Genomic DNA, 21,255 nt, shown 5'->3' on the forward strand with positions numbered 1-21,255 from the left:
GCCTCACCTTGTAGATGAATTTGTTGGGGGATGGTTTACACTGAATAGCAGATATGTTGACATTATGACAAAGGTCTAGATTAAAAGTATAATGTGTGCTGTAAAACAGAATCACATCTCTGAATGCATTTGAGCTGTGTAAATAAATTACATTCATTGTAATGTAAAGCATGTACAACGTTGCACAGAAATACAATTTTTCAAATTGTCTTCACTGCAATAACAATACCCTTCACAAGTTAGAGGTGATGTAAACAATTCATTACATATAACATGTTCAAATATATATCAATGCTTTGCATATGGTTATAATAATACTAAATATTTTACAAATACATTTATCTTCAGTAAATAATCAACTTTAGTGCACATTCTGTGCATTGAGTATGGAGCTAAAATTTCTCTGTGAAATTTTTAAATCTTTAACAGTATGTTAAAGATTTGTAGTTAAATGCATCACACACATTGTAAATTCATGAAAAGTCATGTATAACATTTGCTGATCAATTACACACTGGTAATGTATTAAATCCATGCATTGTTCCAAGATATCTTTCTCTAGACATTTGTCTGTGTTTTGATAAAATATACTTCTCAAAAATGAGAATCAGTGTCAGATCTGGTGCTTTGTATGACCACAACTTTTTAAATTTAATGTAGAATACATATAGTAGTGTTACTTGTACCCTTAAATAAAATTACTCAGAATCACGAATAAGTTCATCCCTTAGGTTCACAAGGGCAGCACATACTCTGAGAATTTTGTCTATCTTAGACGCCATGGTAATTGGTACAACCTGTGACAGAATTTTATATACTTTCAAACGTCGAATTGCTCTTTCCACATGGATTCTAACATTTGCAATTCTTCTAGTTGGAGCTTCTAGTTCTTCTACACGGAGCTTTTCCTTTTGCCTTAGCTCTCACTTCACCACAACGGTCCGGTACAGCATCCACAACACTGCAGATGCCGTACTGATCCGCCTGTCATGCTTCCGTGCCATCCTTCCCTCACTTGTGAACAAGATCCTTGAACTACTCCACTTGAGGCAAGAACTCATTCCAGACCCCGAGAGTGCATTCCAGTTTTCTGTTGTTCTGATTCTCAGTTACTGAAACTGGCTCTTGCAACACGTTTTGATTATTTTCTATGATAGTTTGAGTTGTTGCTGATGTAGCAGAAGGACTTTTGGTCTGAAGCAGATTGGGAAGCAAAATATGACATCAACAATGTCCCGTTGTCCACTATAAAGGACATTCTGTAAAAATGTTTCTTTTTTCAAAAACATTTTTATAATCACTGTGTCATGTTTTTTCATCCAATATACTTATTTTATCTGGGTCTCTGGAGGATATGACCACACGGCAGTCACTTTATTAGGAAATCTTGTAAGCGTGCAGTTCATAGTATAGCTGTTGCATCATGCACAATATGTGTAAACCATCCATTTGTGAGATAACACTAGGGGCTGTATGCCCCAAACTATGAGAATGGGTCTGGAGAACGCAGGAACAAAATTAGACATCTCTGTTCAGCACAGTACAGTCTTGCGAACAGCTAAGATACTACATAAGGACTCAAAGCTCCCAAGCCTAGAATGCACGTCCACAAAAGCGGGCAATAGTTTGTGGAAGTGGAAGTTTTCTCTGAGCAAATGCACTCAAATATGTAAAAACATATCATTACAAGGAGGCGGGACCAAGCCTGTCTCTTCCAGTGACGCTAAATAGATAACTGATAACCTAATTTTAGACCTAGGCTACAGTCGCACAAATTAATACCTGAATTTGCGAAACATTTCATAACGGCTTTTTCCCCTACAATCCTATCAAAAATAAAACGCATGCTAAGAGTGTGCAGATCTTACACGTTCTACTCCCCCCACTCTTCAAAATAAAAGTTCACATGCTTGACTGAAGAAGTTTGAGCTGCGCACCTGGTCAGACGTCACGATAAATTAATATTTGCAACTGGTGTTGTCGTCTAGTATTTGGCATTGTCGTTGGAATTAAAATAAAATAAAAAAAACACATGTAACCTATGCCAAATGGAAGCCGTAAAACGACAGAAGTAAGTATGTCATGCCAAAAAAATATGACGCAGTATATTTGGCTCATTGTTAGCTAGCCAGCTCGCAGCTAGCGTTAGCTGGGACTCGTTTGTTTGTGCCTCTCACGATGGTGTTTGTTCCAGAAACGTGATTGTTCCTGCCGGTGACAGTCAGCAAAAAAGCCGTCGGTGGTGGCCGGTTAGTTGTGGTTAAGGTGCCGGGTAGAACCAGGACATTTAGCCTGACAGCAGTTTCAGCTTTTTTTCTGATGCCAGAAGAAAGTTTAGTGGTTAGCTGGAGCAAGATAACCTAGTTGGGTGAGCTCGCTTCTCTCTAGGGGTCTAGCGGATGAACAAGGGCGGCTTGAGTGCTGCTTCGCGGACAGGCGACTCGTGTTATCGGTTGGTTTAGTTGGACCAGCTCTGTGGCGACGAGAGAGCCGTCCGTGCTAACTGGCTAACTTCGTCTTCTCGCCAGCACAAGCGTGTTGTAAAACCGTATTAAATTAACTAACACACCACTCTCGAATCAGCAAGCGAATGTGACCTAATCAAATGTGGGCAAGCGGCGAGCAAAGATCATTTTGAACATGTTATCTGGTTTATTAGTCGTGTTGACTGTGGCAGAAGTGATTTAACTACAGACACGACCGTTACCTTCTGTGTGTGGCCATTAGACTGTTGGCTCAGCACGCGCCCCTTGGCCCGCGTGCAGGGATCTGAGTGTTGATTCACCTGAGCTGACTACACACACACTTGCACATTCTCGTTAAAAATGGAGGAAAGCAAGAGAAGGTACGTGTACTCTGACGAACAATACGATTTGATTTAATTTATTTTAGGAAGATTAAATAAATAAATTGTAAATTTACTAAATAAATAAAACTAATTGCATCGAGATTTCGGCGGTATAGTTTTTTTTTCCTCTGTAAAAAAAAGACAAGTTTACATTCAAGTAGAGGTACAGTTAAAATCCATTTAAAAATTAAGGTGTGTTTTGTATCGAATGAACACAAGTCAAACTTGATGTTTATTTTTGTACTTGCATGGCCATCAAAGTTGGCTGTAAACAAATTGTTGTATGTTAAGATACATGCTGCAATTCCAAATAAAATTAAAAAAAGGTTTCATGCATGCATCATAAATATTGAATACATCTTCTAGTTCTAATTTCATCCCCTTGTTTTGACACCAAAATACTAGAAGTTATGAAACTAAACAGGTTTTCTCCCTTTGTTTCTTTGTTTGTTTCAGACCTCCATCAATAGAGCGAATGACGAACAACACCTCATCTGATAATTGGTTTAAGGAAAGGCAGAAGTCGGCGATTACAGACAGGCGGCATGACCGAGCACCAAAGGGACATGGTCCCAGTGGCTTCCAGAACCCAAGAAGAAGCAACAGTGTCCAGGCTGACACTGGCCAAAAAGCATGCCTGTCTGAGCACCCTGGAAAGGTCTTCACCAGTCTTTATAATAAGTGTTGTGGCGGAGCAGTTTTTGCTGGTTCTTTGTCTCTACATTGAGTTGCTTCTTTTAAAGGCATTGTCCAGTTTAAGATAACAATGCTAATGTTAGCCGAGAAGGGGAATGTTACTCAAACTTGCACTCTTACACTTTTCACTCTTTTTTTTTTTTTCTTTCTTTGACTCTCATAGCAGTCAAAGCGTTTGTACGAACCCCTTCCCCATAGCAAAAGAATAAGCTGGAGAGCATCAGACACAACCAAAAGAGGTAATCTGTTTTTCAGGAAGGCTGAGAAATATAAAATACAAAATATATGAAAAGAAATAATATAAATATATTATAAAGTATAAAAATATGAATTTTATACACATAGGTCGAGTCTAACCTACTTAGTCCACACCTAGGTAAAATCTGTATTCAGTAAACCATTATATGTTATGTGTAATCACGTCAGTTGAATTGTATTTATTTATTTTTTTTTCTTGTCTTTTTAAAGGTTTTCGAGAGAGTAGGCCTTCAAATACAGATGAAACGAACATATCAGTGGTAATGAATAGTTCGTTTGAAGTGAAGTTGTCTGATTTTCCGGAACTGTCTGATGTTACCACTAGCAACTTTAAGACTGCCTTTAGCGAGGAGCCTCGACTGTATTGGGGTCCAGGTGCCTCACCATCCCTTCAGAATTCACCATCCCTTCAGAATTCACCAGCCCTTCAGAATTCACCAGCAGCTCCAAGTAAGGTGTGGTAGAACATTAATATATCTGCCTGAAGCAAACTAGTTACATGGGAAAGATTGCATACTCCACATACAGAAATAATGTTTTTTACTTTAAACTGTATCACAATCACTTTTTTAATGCAACCATTCAATAAGTTAATTATGTTGCCTAGGTTAAACAATACATAAGTCAAAATTAAAAAGTCCCATCCTTTGTCATACATGTAATTCTGATGTTGGTGTTTCTTCAGGAAATGTCAGGAAACAAAGGACCAAAGCAAAAGTCAACTCGGCAAGTCACAACAGAGAAGTCTGTGAATCTTTTATCTGTCACACCAGGTATAATTCAATTCTTTTTGTTGACCTTTCCTCACAAGTAGCCATCAGAGGCAAGAAACTGCTCTAGCATTGCCAATATGAACGCATCCAGTTATGTAACAAGTTTCTTTATTTAGGTCATGATATTGGACTTGTACTACCTAATCCCTATGGATCACCATTAACATCCTGGGCCAATATTGCCTCACAGCCTCCTAAAATTACCCAAAAGATTTCCACCACACACGCGTCTTCTCAGGTACAGCATGGCAGTGTACAGCAGTAGTTCTAACAGTGCAGTCAAACTGTGGTACCTGCACACAAAAAGTTTGGGATATTTGGTTTTTGGGTGTAATTTCAGGATGTACCTAAAATGCACTCTAACCTGTACAGGTGAACTTAATGTGACCTGCTCTAAACTTGTGCACATGTCCAACTGTTTGATGTTTCAGTACTTTTTGCACAACTTGCTGTTCTCTAACATGGCATGCTAGACGACCTGCAAGGTCCACACCCCCAGGCACAGGCACCACCGTCTTGCCTGAGTTGGGGAGTATTTATGCTGGACGAGGGACCAGTGGGCCTCGGTGCTGTTCACTGATGAAGGTCGATTCACGCTCCGCAGAATTGATGTCCGCCAACGATGTTGGAGACGTTGAAGGAAGCGTTATGCATCACTTTGTCAGCAGACGCGCCTTTGGTGGTAGTGGTGTTGGTGTGGGCAGGTGTGTCTAGTCGATAAAGAACTGCCCTACACTTTGTCACAAGCCCATACTGCTTGAATAAGATCAATAATCTAGTCATTGTGCCTCTGCATGAACAACACGGGCCTAATTTCATCTTCATTGACGACAGTGCTCAATCTTAACTTAATAAGGTTACTCATTAGGAAATGGCTGCTGGACACTGGGGTACCTCAAACAGATTGGCCTGTGCTTTCTCCAGACCTGAATCCCATAGGAAACCTATGGGACCAGCTGACTTGCCATATAGAGACTCGCAACTCTGTACCCCAGAACCTCAACGACCTACGGGTTGCACTTCAAGAATAGTGGGGTGCCATCTCAGCAGGCAAAGTCAACTTGTGAACAGCAGACGTGGTCGTCGAGTTGTAATTGATGCTCAAGGGCACATGGCTAGTTTGAGACCTTGACCTTTTTTGTTGGTATAGCCACTGCCACTGTTGGCTTTTGTTTCAATAAATCATTTGTGATGAGGAAGTCACCATTACATGCTTCTCCTTAAATGCCATACTTTCATAAAAAGTTCACGCTACAGTGATAAATTATGTTTTCCATAAATTTCCCCCAAATTCCAAATATCCCTCACTTCCTGTAGTGTATGTCTTGTGTATCTTGAAGCCAATAGTAATTACTGGTTTTAAACAAATGCTTGAACCTCTCATTAAATTAATATCAAGGAGACAATTCAAGGAGACAAGGAAATATCTCATGCACAATCTGAAAATACTGAGAAGAAGAAAAGGAAGAAAAAGAAGAAATCTAAAACGTTGAGTGAGGGAGTGGAGCAGCAAACAGAAGACACCCTGATACAGCAAGAACCTCCCAAGATCGAGGTGAAGTTCTTTGCTTACCATGTGTATTGTGTTTCCATCCGTGTTTTAGGGTGTTCTTTTCTTTTGTATCTTACATGGCATATTTCTGCAGATTTTCCTCTAGTCAGCTGTTAATATATTTTTCTACTGCAAGCTAAACTTCAAACTGGCTAATAGCAGAAAGTCTTTACTGAAAGCCCTTTGTGTTCAGGATGAAGAGGAGTTCCCAGACCTGTCTTCAGCATTTGGTGTTTCAGTCAGAGGGCCAAGCAATATGTTGAGCTCTGCAGTTCAGGTAAAGTTTTTAAAGGATAAAAGTTTAGCTGTGAGCTTGTTGCTCTGTTATGTTCCTTACGTTTCTCTCTGTTACGCAGGAAAATACAGGCACGTCTGAGAAAGAGGGGGCATCTCCATCAGAAAGTATAAACAAGAGTAAACCCACCACTGGAAAGCCATGCCATACTGATTCTAAGAAAGTACAGGTTGGTAATGGACTTAAAACTAATGTGATGACCATCTTTTCAATAAGAGGTTTATAAGTGGTTTATTTGTATCTGAAAATCGTATGAGGTGTAAGGATTATACTGATGTAGACAGATGACCGGTTCTCACTCTCCTCGTTCTTTAATAATGCGTCTGTGACAACAGTGTCCGTAACCAATTGCTCTCCCTCATCTCCAGCAGTCGACTCAGAAGAAGAGCAAAGCTCCCGTCCAGCTGGACCTCGGGAACATGCTGGCGGTCCTGGAGCAGAAGCAGCAGTCACAGAGGTCCAAGCAAGACGTCAAACCCTTAATTCTCTCAGGTGTGGCTGCGAGATCGCGAGGTTTGCCCTGCTTTTTGTTTCATGTTTGACCGTAGCATTTTCATCATTATGTATTGATGTCATCCTGGTGTTGAGGTCAGTTGGAGGAGCCCTTCCAGTTGTCCACAAGGACCCTTCGGTTCAGAAGAAGAATCCACGGCAGCAGGAGAGGGTAGCTCACAACCCGCTGGACTCCACCTGCCCTCTGGTGAAGAAGGGAAAGCAACGCGAGGTCCCGAAAGCCAAAAAGCCAACACCCCTCAAAAGAGTGAGTTCAGATTGCCTGTGTTTTAAGTGGTTTACGTCAGCGGTCCCCAACCTTTTTTGCGCCACGGACCGGTTACATGTCGGACAATATTTTCACGGACCGGCCTTTAAAGTGTGGGGTGTAAATATGATGAAATAAAATTATACGACTGCTATAAAAAAATATAAATCGTATAAAAATAAAATTCACCATACGCACCTACAGATATAATTGGGAAGAAAATTCCAATTCCCCCCACCCCCCAAATTATAACATTACTCAGACTCTGATCGTCGATAAACTTTTATTTTTTTTCTGTGTGGCCCGGTACCAAATGACCCACGATCCGGTACCGGTCCACGGCCCAGTGGTTGGTGGCCGCTGATTTAAGTGATGCACTTTTTCATATGAATTTTGCGTGGTTCTTGTTGGTCACAATAATGGTGAATCTCATTCAGGTAATCCTGAAGGAGAGAGAAGAAAGGAAACAGAACCGTTTGCAAGAGGAGAGAGACCCTGCCCGTATGAACCTCGAAGACGCTCAGATGCAGCCGCAGGCCATCGAGAATCCATGTGAGGCCAGTTTGCTTCAACAAGAGCACGAACCGACAAGTAAGCGCACACTTATTGTACTTTAGGGATGGGAGACTCATGTTCAAAGATGAACTCTTATTCTCTGTTTTGACGGGAACTGGTTAAGAATACTAGCACTGAAATGCGTGTTGGTTCTGGTGACAGGTGAGCACAGTGAACATGGGGGTGAGGAGTCTGGTCAGACAGACTCTCAGGCTAGCAGTGTAGATAACCACGCAGATGAAGATGCTTCTCCTGAAAGCCCAACTCCTCATTCCCATCCACCTCCACCCAAAATCCACAGCAGGAAATTCAGAGAGTAGGAAAGCTCTTCACAAATGTCTTTTTTTTTTTACAATTTGGCCAGGAGAAATGTTGGTGTATTAGGCCCGTCCGTCTCTCATGAATCCTGCCTTTGACAGCTACTGTAGCCAGATGCTGAGTAAGGATGTGGACGAGTGTGTGACCACCCTGCTCAAGGAGCTGGTGAGGTTCCAGGATCGGCTGTACCAGAAGGACCCCATGAAGGCCAGAATGAAACGGAGGCTCGTCATGGGGCTCAGGGAGGTCCTCAAACACCTGAAGCTCAGGAAGGTCAAGTGTGTCATCATCTCCCCCAACTGTGAGCGTGTGCAGTCTAAAGGTATGTGCAGGACAACATGGGAGGGGGGTTGTCTGTTGGGTTTGTGGATGGTGCGTGTCTGTCTGTGGGTAGGTGCATAAGTGTACTCAGTTAGTGATGTCGTGTTTCGGTTTCAGTTCACAACCACTTCTCTCAAAAGGCTTCTAGGTATTATTTCTCCTTCTTAAGCATTTGTCCCTTGACCGACTACTAACTACACAGCATGAGGCCCATATGACGCTTAGAGATCTTTTGCCTGAGAGAAAGAGCAAATACACACTGACAATCTGAGTACTGAGTATATGTATGTCCTTGGGGTCTGTGTGTGTTTAGAATGCATTATTTTTTTTTGTGTCAGAAATGGAATATAAAAAATAGTTGTAGTCATAGTCTTTAATATACACTACGGATAGTGTCTAAGTATTGCACCCCAATAAAGCATAAACAAACACATGGCTATCCAATGGTTTACAAGTTTCATGTCTGTTCTTCCTTTGCAGGTGGTCTAGATGAGGCTCTTCACACCATCATTGATACATGTCAGGAACAAGGGGTTCCTTTTGTCTTTGCACTGTCAAGAAAATCTTTGGGCCGCTGTGTGAACAAAGCTGTTCCTGTAAGCCTGGTGGGCATCTTTAACTATGATGGCGCTCAGGTACCTCACCTTTCTGACTGGTATTACTTGGATCTAAGAGTGTCAGTGTGTTGAAGTACAATAGACTGTTGTGCAGAGCTACATTGTCCTGGGTGTTTTTATTATTTATTTATTCATTTTTTATTACTGTGTTTATTACTTTGTTTATTGCTTTTTAATCCTAGTTCAGTGATCTTTACCTGATCAAATGTAATATTTTAAAGTATAAAAAAACGGGTAAGGACATGGCATAATGTCAGCTCTGTGTTTCTATGCCATTTTAATTTGACACCACTGATGGTTGTGTTGTAGGCTCTGTCAGATTGATTGAAACATGCATCTGGTCAGTGTGGTAGAAGTTCTAACACCAGCAATGTCATCAAAGAAGCTTAATAATGATGTCACATTGTACCCCCCTTAAATCTAGTATAGCAGCATTTCCAAATCCTAGTCCTCTAGTACATCTGCAATACACATTTTGAAGTACACCCCCAACCGAACACTCTTGACTCATCAGCCAATCAACAGGCCCCTCATGAGTTTGGCGTGGGTGTGCTGGCAAAGCTCTGCACTGCTGTTGAGCGCAGGTGATTGGGGACTAACCATCACTGTCCTCCACTGCCCCTACAGGACCATTACCACAAAATGATCGAGCTTACATCGCAGGCCAGGAAGGACTACGAGGTAATGATTGGCAATCCAGAGGTGTCCTCGCAGGACCATGGAGACGAGGATGAGAAGCAGCAGGATTTCGAACCACCGTCTGATCCTCCTGAAGACGATCCTGACTACAGTAAGGAGATCATAAGTGCAGTTTCATTCTGAATTATATACTGTCTTCACAAGAAATAACTGACCGGTGATTCAGTACTAGACCACATGCATCTTAAAGTGACTTGTTACTCCAGGTGACCACAGTGGACAGCTGGTGTTCTGCTGGTAGTAATGATCCATTACAGAATCACCCATTTTTAGATTTGCTTGTCTCAAGCGAGTCCAAAAAGATGCTCAGGATGATGCAGTTTTGGGAACATGTCACCTTTTTCTGGCCTTCCCAATACCATAAGTATTGTTTTGATAATCCACAATGCACATTGCTGAGTTAAAATCACAGAGCCTGAAACTCTTATGCCATTACAGTTATGAAATCTGATATTTATGCATAAAGCATAGAGAGCGTGTGTTTAAAACACTTGATTTTTGTGTGTTTTATTCCAGTTAAAATTTGGAAGAAAATGCTAGAAAAAGAGTACAACCACAAGTTCTTGGCATTCGAGAAGCAGTTTTCATTGACTGCCGTCAGCCAAGATTCGGACGCCTTGCTAGGCAACCAAGAAGGAAGTTGATCATTCACTAGCTGCACAACTCACTAGTTGTTTTTGTAATAATTGTTATTATATTGTGAATTACTGAGACATTTATGGAGATGATTACTCATATTTTTATGTAAATGTTTACATAGTCATTGCCAAAAGTGTTGGCGTCCCTGAAATCTTTCCAGAAAATTAATTATTTCTCCCAGAAAATGTTTTTCATTAATACATGTTTTGTTATATGAATATTTTTCTTTGTATGTGTTGGATCAAAACAAAAAAAGAAGAGATAAAATGGCAAATTTTGACAATTTCCCACAAAACTTTTTGGCACCTTTTCAAAATTGAGTAAATAACTTTTGATTCAAGTATGTGATGTTCGTTTAAACTTAACTGGGGCAAGTAACTGGTGTGGACAATATAAAAATTACACCTGAAACCAGATAAAAAGGAGAGCTGTTTCCTCCATTTTTGCATCATATATCTGTGTGTGACACACTAAGCATGGAGAACAGAAAGAGGAACTGTCTGAGAACTTCAGGACTGTGAAAAACTGGAAAACATCAACAGCCTCACGTTTACAAGTGCGTCTCCAGAGATCTTCATGTTCCTTTGTCCACGGTGCACAACATAATGAAGACATTTACAACACATGGCACTGTAGCTAATCTCCCTGGACGTGGAGGGAGGAGAAACATTGATGAAAGGTTGCAGCACAGGATAGTCTGGAGGGTGGATAAGCAGCCCCAATCGAGCTCCAAAGAAATTCAAGCTGTCCTGCAGGGTGCATCAGTGTCAGCTCAAAATATCCGATATTTGAATGAAATGAAATGCTATGGCAGGAGACCCAGGAGGACCCCACTGCTGAGACAGAGATAAAAAAAAAACTAGACTGCAGTTTGCCAGAATGTATGTAAATGAGCCAAAATCCTTCTGGGGAAAACGTCTTGTGGACAGATGTGACCAAGATGGAGCTTTTTGGTGAAGCATATCATTCTGCTTATTGAAAACTGAATGAGGCCTACAAAGAAAAGAATACCTGCAGTACCTACAGTCAAAGGTTCAAAGATGCTTTGTGACTGTTTTGCTGCCTCTGGAACTGGGTACCTTGCCGGTGTGCAAGGTATCATGAAACCTGAAGATAAACGGATTTTGGGTCGCAATGTAGGGCTCTGTGTCGGAGACCTGGGCTTGCGTCCTAGGTTATGGGTCTTCCAGCAGGACAATGACCTCTTACATACTTTAAAAAGTACCCAGAAATTGATGGATACAAAAGTTCTGGAGAGTTCTTAAGTGTCTAGCAGAGAGTCCCGATTCACCCAACACCTGTGGAGAGATCTTTAAAATGCTATTGGGCGAAGGCGCCCTTCAAATAAGAGAGACCTGGAGGAGTTTGCAGTTTCCAGTTGAGAGGTGTAGGAAGCTTGTTTGTCATAGGAAACGATTGATTTCGGTTATTTTTTCCAAAGGTTATGCAACCACATATTAAGTTGAGGGCACAAATTATTTTGTCCAACCCATTTTTGGAGTTTTGTGTGAAGTGATTGGTTACTCCAATTTTGAGAGAGAAAAATGTCAGGGGTGCCAACACTTTCAGCCATGACCGTATCTGCCCTATGATGTGACTTTAAAAATATGAAATCATTACTAAGTTGTCATTAGACACTACAGCATTTATCTCATTGCAAGAGGTAAAAGGCCAATAAACCACTTTCTATCAATAATGTATTATGTTCAGAATACATAAATTAATTTAAAAAAATAATGTCAATGTCTTTTGATTTATCCAGCAGTGTCATTATTGCGTTTTGGTCATGGTATAGTTCTGTTGGGGTTATTTGCCGAAATAAAATATTCATCCGTATTGTGGCTTCCTGTTAACATGATTTAAAAGGTCAGTTTTTTTTTTTGGTGGATATGTGAAGGTCAATATAGGGTCAGATACCACCTGTACATCATGTTCCTACCTGCCATCAGTTGTCCTGTGTCCAGCACAGTGTGCTTCTGTATGTATGTTAACATGTAAGTAGTTTAACAATGGGGATACTCCGTAAAGCATGTTGCTGGTTAAAGGGTGAAGGTAAACAAATACAAAATAGATCAACATAGGAAGACAGAAGCTTCATGTTAAATATTAACAGCCAATACAAGTACCTAATTGAAATTGTGCAGAGAGCACCAATATTGCTATTGCACAGCTGCACAAGCTTCATGGCTAAATAAGTACTGAGCATTGTTACATATATTGTATATGTGTTATATATACAATACATACATGCTTAAAAAAAGCCAGGTTTGGCAGATGCAGTGATCTATATGTACAATGTGAAAGAGTGAGGTAGGTTGTAGCTTTATGTTTGACAGGGCTAATATTTGACATATTATGCATAGATAGTAAACCCCAAATCTCTGGACTGTAGCATTAAACTGTATTTGCTTACTTGTGGGAATCTTCCCAATAACAATGTTATACATAAAGTCTTTTATTTGTTGTTTGACACAAGCAAGTCTGTAACATTAATGCAGTGTTAATCAGTGTGTCTTGTTACACCGAATTTTCTTCTACAGTAGCACAAACAGAAACAATATGAAAGCAAACGGATGGCTACAAAGAAAATGTGTCTGTGTCTTAAAGGTGCACTATGCAGGAATACAGGAATATCACCAAACTGTGAGCCGTTCAAGCGTTTGTAACAATATTCTCATAACATTTGCAACGCGTATAAACACGTTCATTGCATTGTGACAAGAGCAACAAGTTGCATTCAGTTCAGGAGTAAGGATGCTGCAAATTCTGATAATCTTAGTCTTAGTACAATTTAACAGTACTGTATAATGCACCCATAACTTTTCACTTTAGTGTTCAATATAAAAGTTCTCTGATTATTTATTGCAGTAAAATGGCAAAAAAAAAACTCATAGCTTGTGTAGCAAATGTTTTTTAGCCAAACAATTATACCAAAAGATGAATTACAATATTGCCATGGCTGCTCCTACATATTCCTGAGTCTCTGTGACCTCTTTAGCCTGGGATACCATTTCAACCCTCATCTTTTTATCAAGATTCCTCTCGTTGTGGGTGTGAATGGACCCACACCTGCTGTCTTCTTGAAGCACAAGGACCCTGTCGCTATAAATCCCACTGACCTTGCTGTAGTTTTCCCCTTCGTCAGAGGCACGAACAAGTTTACAGTCTGGACTCTCCACATCTTCGACATACTCCACTAGGCCAGCAGGAGTGACGAGGGTGTCATTCTGCTTGAAGCTGGATGTGCAGTTCGACTGAGAGTTTCTGACCATACTTTTCTGAGGTCCGATCTGAGGAGTATCCTGGTTAAGTTTTTGCTGTGGCACATCATGTGTGCTTAAGTGGTTTAAGTGTTGGACATCTGGTATAGTGGAGAACATTTCAGAGAAGGTTTGTGAAGGCCCCGGTGTAGGTTCAGAATCAGAAGTCTTTTGGTCATGTGAAAAAGCTGATCGTTTCCATTCGTCACTCTGTTGCTTCTTCAAGGTGTTTTCCATAGGCCGACTGTCGCAGACGCCTTCACCATCCTTCACAGTATGTAGGTGACCATTTGGACTTTCCTGAGGAAAATCATTTTCAGACTCCTCTATGTCTTCATCGCCGTCAACCACTACCAGAAAATCCACCTGATCAGGACACTCGGGTGCTGGAGGGAAGCCCTCTTTGGTTAGGGCACGGAATTTATCTTCTGACATCTCTGTCTGTTAATGACGGTAAATCTTTGTTAATTTTTAAAGCTACAAAAGTCTCATCAATAGGACAGAATTGGCAGATAATAAAAAAACTCAAAACCAAAGTTATTTTTAATAATTTTAATAATCAGAATATATTTACCTTTAGGAGTTGAACATCAAAGCCTTTGATTTTTGGTCCAGGAACAGGAGGCAGGAAGAAATGTTTAACACTGGAGGACATGAAAAAATAAACATTAACTTAAATGAAACGTTGCTCCAAAAATTTGCATGATTTCCCACTTATTTCAAGTGTGGTCAATCAACCAAACATGTTTTGCATTTATTGTTTCTTGCAGCAGTTTTGCATTGTATCCATAAGGCTAACAATGAGTCTGCAGTTCTGCCCAGAACAATATTCAGTACGTATTAAAATATAGCTTTATCATAACCTCTTGCTGAGGTATGTGCCTTTTGAATTGCATTATTTAACAAAGAGAAGATCTTAGCAAGCACTAATGGCTATTAGCATTTACTTCCGTTAACAGCTCGACCTTCAAGCTAGAGGTCAGCTCTCCAGGAGAAACTTATCATGGTTGATTGGCCCCATGTTTGGCTAAATAGAAATTAGGAGCTTTTCCTTTAAACATTAATACATTCCTAATAATTTAAGTCTTGATTGAAACACCAGAAGTCATCAAGAGTGAACAGTCTGGAAACTGCACTGACCAAAATGGACATATAAGCAATTACCTTTACCACTGCTAATAAAATGTACGGAGCAGCTTTTTGAGACACAACAATAATCTCTTAAAACCCATGAATCAAGACACAGATTTTTTTTATTGGAGCAACAAGTAAAACCTGAATGTAAATGTAAAAAAAAGTCTAGCTTACTATTTTCTTTTCATTGCTAGTATTCCAGCAGTGACCAAGAGAATGAAAACACTGACGGGGACCATGAAGACTGTAAGGGACCTCTCTCTTAGTGTGTCTGCAAAAAGAAGAGTTGCATTCTCAAGTTTGTTTTTTCTTATAGACCTACGTTGTGGCTGAAGAAACACTGGATCTACACTGGTTCTGAGAGTGTGCACGCTTACACTGTTGAAGATAGATATAAATATATTTATTGATCCCTTTGGGAGGTTCCCCTCAGGGAAATTAAGACATGTTAAGCAATCCAAACGCATCAATAGCTACTTTGTGAGATACTTTGAGAAAATCCCTTGCGACAGCCCTAGATCATTCAGTGGGTATTATTATTTACATAAGCCTAAGGTGTGTTTTATCAAAAGGCAGAGTGACCAGTATTATGTAAGGATGTATTATGCAACCTTTCATAACCGATTGCCGAGCAGGAGTGAGAATGCCTTACTGTCTGGGACTTGGATGAGAATAGGAGGACTCCATTCGCTCCAGAGGCCGTGATCTAGTCTGCAGCGTGCTTGTGCAGTGTACCGTCCTCCAGGCTGGGGACTGTAGATACTCAGCTCTCTTTGCTTACCAGCATTATATAGCTGTGACCACCACGAAAAAAAAAAAAACCTTAAAATCAAAGTCCCACGTGAACGTTAAGCTTAAAGTTCCAATTGGACATTCCACATCCCTTTTGGGTCAACTTAAAGAAAGTTTTATGCTATTAGGCATAGAGTGAATGTTGCATGGGTTCATTAATAACGTCAGTCTGCTAGAAGATGAAAACCCTTCTGAGCCAGCACCAGAAAATGCAGAACTCACCTCCCACTCGCTAGCCGTCTGCCTTCTGCTCTCCAGTTTCACCCGTACTTCGTATTTGAGAGTCACCCAGCCCGAACGGGTGTCTGTGTCGCGTGGGGCCTCCCACCGCACCAGGAAGTAGGGGTTGTTCACCGCTCCCAACACGGTCAAAGTCACGTTCTCCGGAGAGTGAGGCTGGACTACAAAGGGAAGACAAATTAAATTTTAATAAGCACAGCTACTAAACAGTAAAGCAAGCATACTTTATATTCTGAAAATGTTTTCAAATGTTGTAAAAGATATCTGCACTTTAAATGCTAATCTATATTATAGCTTGGGCCTCTTGGTCAGTCAGTAGTCGTCCTCGTACACAAAGACATAATCCCTTGAAATGGCTTTGAATGTAAATGGAATCAACTGTAAATGGCATCAGTTTTAAATGGAATCAACTGTTTGGGCCTATTCCATCCCCCATTCAGGCAATGATCTAAATTAAATGGAAGGCAATGAATTCTAACCATCCATAAAAGCTTTCCAGTATTGTCATTACACTTTTTCTATCCAGGAATTATGATTGGAATGCCCAGAGTGCTCATATGGAAAAGAAGAGCAACAGTTTAAACTTTATTGTACGAGGTACTGCATTCATTACAAGGTTCGTGTATTTTCACCAGCAAGGATTTATGAACAGTGAAGAAAAATAAGAAGCTAAAATCTAGATTGTAATATTAAAAATAATCATTTTTGGCACCTTTCATTCTTAATGAATAAGAGATGCAATTTTAATGCCAATAAAATCAAAATAAAGAAAATATTCTACAGCAATAATATTCTAGTAGAAGGCTAATATAACAATTTGATTTAATTATTTTACAAAATTTTTTTAAGTCAACAGAAGATGCCTAAATATATATTAGCATGCAGAGGATTCTAAATCTTCTTGAAACAAAATGTAAAGGTTCCTTATCCACTTTTCTTTTTATTTTTTAATTCTTGGAATATTTTTTATTTTATCCCTAATATTAATGGAAGGTGTCCTGCTAGCAGCCAGATGCTATGTTAGCCACAACTAACAGCCAGGGCATATTGGGTAGCAGGATCTGGTTTTATTACCCCTGGGCTACACTTCTGGGCTCCTACCAGCTGTCCAACTGAGGTCACTGTACTTTCGTTTATGCTTAAGCCGAGTACTTAGACCCTACAGAAAGACCCTACTAGGTAAAAGGAAATTATTATTGCTCATTTATGGTCATAATTTGTGAATATCAATGCTGAAGGAATTTCTGTTGCACTAGTATATGCTTGAATCTCCATCTCTGTGGTTAATCCAGTTCAAGAGAAACAGCATGTTTAATATCAAAACACTACAAATACTGATCTCTAACCTAATACATCAGAAACATATGCTTTTTTATTCTGTAATGATTACATTGGCAGCAATAAAAGAAATTGATAAATTGTACGTTAAGATAATGTGGATGCACTAAAATTAAAAAGCAATTAGGGAAACTTTTCCGAGTTACTAGGATTAATAAATATACTTACCAATATCCATGACGTCCACTTCCACAGGTTCTGAAAACGTGCTCCCATAGGAATTAGACGCCATGACTGTAATATTATACAGGACCCATATAGACGTGTGGGCTTTGTCAAAGAAACATGAGTTATTCCCTGCTCTGTGGTAGTTTGGACATTCAAAGACCTTTTCAGATCTGTGAGGACAAACAGATCAAAATTCAAAAGAGATTCAAGAGTTTAAATATGTTTTTGACTTAGAATAAGTGACAAGATATGCATGCACGTGTGACTAAATTGAGGGAGTCCATTATAAAAGCCTCTTGGAGATCTATTGCTAGGTGTTAGTCATTCTATTAATGAAGGCAATAAAGTGAGCGCGACAGTACATCATACAAAATGGCAAAAACTTGCATGATCCTTGTCTAGACACTAGATATAGAAATGCCCACCAAAAACAGCAACAATTATTTATGGTTGAGAGCAAAGTGGATACATAGACACTGCAAAGTTTCTAGACCACCCGAGTTGCAATGGACAATGGCAAACCATTAGAGCGGCCAAACGTTTGGTCCAAAGCTAAACCTTCTCACCTCTCTTTTATGTAGAACAGGCGGTGGGTAGTGGGTAGTCCCCCGGAGGAGCCTGGTGCCCACCAACACGTGAAGGTCTCCTTCTCAGGAGATCGACACCTTGTGACTTCAGGCTTTCCAGGTGCTGTGTGACCTATACGTACCCCGCCCCCCCAAGATACAGTAACACTGTTGTCTCAATTATTGAAAACAGACAGATATAAATATTGTATATAATATATAGGTATTGAACTAAAGAATGCTTCATTAATGCATCTGTGCATGTAAATATAGGTAAATTTGTTGCAAGTTATTTTTAAATGTTATAAATATAGTTTTTACAGTCACATGTCTGTCAGATCTGGTGATTAAACGATCGTGTACTAAAAACAGACTCATGCACAATGTTTCCTTAATGGGTTTTTAGCAAAGGAGGCCTTAGATCCTGTGGTGGCCAATTCACCAAACATTTGAATCAGCTCTCTCCTTTTAAAATGAAATATTTTCATATTAAATTACTAGATTTAATACAATTAGATCCTGTGTAGAAGGTTCATGTGAACCACAGTCTGAATAAATGAAATGCAAAACCGCTTTGGCCTTTACCAGGATATTGCCTCAGCTATCACGTTCAAAAGTCAGCTGCTTTATAAAATGCATTAAGGTGGCCAAACGGGCATCGCATTTGCCATGAGCAACTCACTATGTATGTTACTGACACTTCATATGCCATTTGGGTAATGCGTTTAGAGTTTTTTTGGATTAGACCAACCATCTGTGATGCAAGTTTAAAGAGCCAGCACTCACACGTGCAAGGACGAATCCACGAGAGCAGGCACGCTGCAGCCAACGCGCGGGCGGCGTCTCCCCACATTCTGCCTCAGATCCAGCTGAGCTCATGAAGCTACAGAGGCTTCCATGCAGACATCACCACCGGCTGTAGGAGTGTTTTGACACCAAACATCAGTCCTGCGGAAAACAAGCACTTAGCATCCGTAAACACCACTACACTATGATGTGTGGAGAGATGGTAATGGCGTGCTGTACTAATCCGCTTGGTGTTTCCGTAAATCTGTTAATTATGGCGCTCAGATGAATATTGCAGATATAATGGTCCAACCTTTTTGTTGCATTGTATAGCAATGGCAGTACCCTATGTCTCATGCACTACATTTTTTTATAATGTTTATTTTCAGCATCTTGTAGAAAATAATTTGTATAAGCTTTGTAACCGTTTTGTCATGGGATTTACAAAGCTAGGAAAGCCAGTTCAAGGACTGTGCACGTGAGGAGAAAAGTCTTGTCTACTGAGGAAGGTCCCAAGAGCCTATTCCTGCGCACGTGCATGTCCGCACGTGTGTAATTAACTTCGTGATCTACCAAAGCCCTTCATAAAAGGAGCACAACGCGGGTGATCCTAACGTTTCTGAGCTCATGGAAATGTACAAGGCCGTTGTATATTACAAGGCTCTCGGACGAGACACCTGGGCGTGTACAGCCCAGAGGTAGGCTATACACTGCTTAATGGAAAGTTACTGAATAATCCGGCAGAAACGCAGAAGACTAATTCCTATGAAAATGTATGACGGTCCACGAAAGGAAGAGGTGTTGTTTTCATTAAGCGCTGCAAACAACTGATGAGAAACATTTTTATTCCATTCTATTATTCTATTCTATTAGGATGCAAAATTTGATGCAATAGGTTACATCAAATAAATCTGCCTTTAAAGTGTTTGAAATGGCCGGGAAAAGATAAAAAATGAGCCTGAGCAGATTTAATTATCTGGGATGCCAGACAACGCACGAGGATGTTTGCACCCTCAAATAGAGGTGCTGAACTCCGCGCAACCCTTAAATGCGTTTGTCCGTTATCACTAACAGTTGTTTGTCTTCTGATGGAAGTGGGTTAAAGTACAGATTTAAAGTCAAAATCACTTTCTATTTTACGCCCAAAGGGTCATAAAACGGAGGAAGAACTCGGTGATCACACGTTATGCCAGGTGAACGGAGCAACCATCCTACAGCAAACCACCACAAACAAATGTTTTGTCTGCTTTGACACTGACGTGTTTATCCGTCTTGCAAAGTCTCATGTCGTGTAAACCGGAGCGGTTTTGAGCCTGAAGCATAATTTCTGTACATGAAACACTTGTAAATTGACCACTGACGTCAAATAACATTTACACAACAAAAATATGTCAACCCATCTTACACTCTGACACGGACACGCGCGCTCACGGATCCGCGTTACCGTTTTCGATAAATCAAATGTGTGAATGAGCATTCATCATTAAAAAGATGTTAATTATTTAGCCTTGCTCGTCACTAATTATTTAGATGTGTTTGGGCGATAAATGAGGACTGTCAGTGAGAACCATCACAAGCAGTGTTAGATGTTAGGAGTCCGAGACAAGAGCGCGCGCTCGCCTGAAGTCCTCAAGAAGACATGAAGAATGTATTCAGAGTCGAGAGGACACTTCAGAGGGACTGATTTTACACAGGAGTCAAACCTGTTAAGTTTTATTTCCAACAGACACCTGATGGTCCAGTTTATTACAACTGAAAAATTACTGACAGTTTGTTTCATCTTCTAAAATGTGGTCTAATCTGTCATTACACACATCATCGTTTTTAACAACAAAATGAATGAAGGAACTGGACTCATAACAATTAGTAACTCACAATATTCACAACACTCATATCACATTAGAGCAAGAGTTTAACAAGGAAAAACCCTAATAAAACCTGGCACAAAACAGAACACTGCACATAAACCGAGAAGAACAGGAGTGAACAATAATTGGATGTGTAATGTGCTAAATTAATGAAACACGCATTTACCTTATTTATGTTCAGCTACATTAACTTATGAACGTTGAGCGTCTAGACGGTGAAATCCCAAGCAGGCAGAAGCAACACTTGTAGTTTCTCACTAATGAGGCAAACGACGGGGTTGTGCTGTGCATGTTTGCTCCGATGACATGACAACATATCAAGCAGAAATCAGGAGGCGCACTGGCCCTCCAGACACTGTGCGCTACATAAGAAGGAAGTGACAAAAAAGTCTACATGAAACAAAGGCTAAAGACCTGCCAGCCTTCTGCTGAGACGGCCTATCCAGTTACGGGCATCTCCTTGAGGAGTGGCGTAGTGTGACGTTCCAGTCTAACGCGTTCAGAAAGAAATAGAAATAAAAATAATAGACAATTTAAATTTTTTTTCAATTGAGGCTTACTGACTCAAATAAAACAGTGTGATGCAGTCGAATGACTCTGTTTTCTGAGCTATAGGCAGCCTGAGTAAATACTCATTAGACTTAAAAGTAGCGCGCTGTACAATACTTGAAGGATTATTGATCACTCCCTTCCCACAGCAGGCTTCTCTGAACTTTAGAATGATTATTGATGACTCCCTTCCCACAGCAGGCTTCTCTGAACTATGGTGTGC

The 21,255-nt window shown here is 40.2% G+C and overlaps 2 protein-coding genes across 7 annotated transcripts; one reads left to right on the top strand and one right to left on the bottom strand.

Moving 5' to 3' along the window:
- Positions 1-1,890: 1,890 nt before the first annotated feature.
- Positions 1,891-12,167, top strand: LOC143509254 (selenocysteine insertion sequence-binding protein 2-like). 3 transcript variants are annotated; one of them, XM_076997797.1, is made up of 18 exons: positions 1,904-2,071; positions 2,728-2,845; positions 3,305-3,506; positions 3,708-3,783; positions 4,013-4,257; positions 4,488-4,575; positions 4,692-4,813; positions 5,975-6,130; positions 6,321-6,404; positions 6,484-6,591; positions 6,791-6,914; positions 7,016-7,182; positions 7,620-7,773; positions 7,900-8,053; positions 8,157-8,377; positions 8,857-9,011; positions 9,621-9,783; positions 10,209-12,167. In XM_076997797.1, exons 2-18 carry the CDS (start codon positions 2,826-2,828, stop codon positions 10,334-10,336), a joined length of 2,367 nt encoding a protein of 788 aa, XP_076853912.1. In that variant the 5' UTR covers positions 1,904-2,071; positions 2,728-2,825; the 3' UTR covers positions 10,337-12,167. The 3 variants fall into 3 exon arrangements, with proteins under 3 accessions (XP_076853911.1, XP_076853913.1, XP_076853912.1); XM_076997796.1 differs by lacking the exon at positions 2,728-2,845 and having other exon boundaries at positions 1,891-2,071; XM_076997798.1 differs by lacking the exon at positions 2,728-2,845 and having other exon boundaries at positions 1,891-2,071; positions 6,794-6,914.
- Positions 12,168-12,770: 603 nt separating this feature from the next.
- On the bottom strand, positions 12,771-21,243 carry prlrb (prolactin receptor b). 4 transcript variants are annotated; one of them, XM_076997800.1, is made up of 10 exons: positions 20,898-21,243; positions 20,650-20,740; positions 18,616-18,777; positions 17,830-17,962; positions 17,264-17,433; positions 15,740-15,918; positions 15,378-15,519; positions 14,900-14,996; positions 14,166-14,235; positions 12,771-14,032 (listed from the first exon to the last, which is right to left on the bottom strand). In XM_076997800.1, exons 3-10 carry the CDS (start codon positions 18,680-18,682, stop codon positions 13,274-13,276), a joined length of 1,617 nt encoding a protein of 538 aa, XP_076853915.1. In that variant the 5' UTR covers positions 18,683-18,777; positions 20,650-20,740; positions 20,898-21,243; the 3' UTR covers positions 12,771-13,273. The 4 variants fall into 4 exon arrangements, with proteins under 4 accessions (XP_076853915.1, XP_076853916.1, XP_076853914.1 ...); XM_076997801.1 differs by lacking the exon at positions 20,898-21,243 and having other exon boundaries at positions 18,616-18,745; positions 20,650-20,867; XM_076997799.1 differs by lacking the exon at positions 20,898-21,243 and having other exon boundaries at positions 20,650-20,867.
- Between the last annotated feature and the right edge of the window lie 12 nt (positions 21,244-21,255).

This window comes from Brachyhypopomus gauderio, chromosome 3, assembly GCF_052324685.1.
Source record: "Brachyhypopomus gauderio isolate BG-103 chromosome 3, BGAUD_0.2, whole genome shotgun sequence".
Classification (NCBI taxonomy): Eukaryota; Metazoa; Chordata; class Actinopteri; order Gymnotiformes; family Hypopomidae; genus Brachyhypopomus; species Brachyhypopomus gauderio.

Coding starts and splice junctions, on each gene's coding strand:
- LOC143509254 (XM_076997796.1), top strand. CDS start 2,049: ATGGAAGCCGTAAAACGACAGAA. Junction 4,258..4,487: donor CACCAGCAGCTCCAAGTAAG/GTGTGGTAGAAC, acceptor GTGTTTCTTCAG/GAAATGTCAGGAAACAAAGG. Junction 6,592..6,790: donor CTGATTCTAAGAAAGTACAG/GTTGGTAATGGA, acceptor CCTCATCTCCAG/CAGTCGACTCAGAAGAAGAG.
- prlrb (XM_076997800.1), bottom strand. CDS start 18,682: ATGTGGGGAGACGCCGCCCGCGCGTTGGCTGCAGCGTGCCTGCTCTCG. Junction 15,520..15,739: donor AGACGGCTAGCGAGTGGGAG/GTGAGTTCTGCA, acceptor TGGTGGTCACAG/CTATATAATGCTGGTAAGCA. Junction 14,236..14,899: donor CTAGCAATGAAAAGAAAATA/GTAAGCTAGACT, acceptor CATGTCCTCCAG/TGTTAAACATTTCTTCCTGC.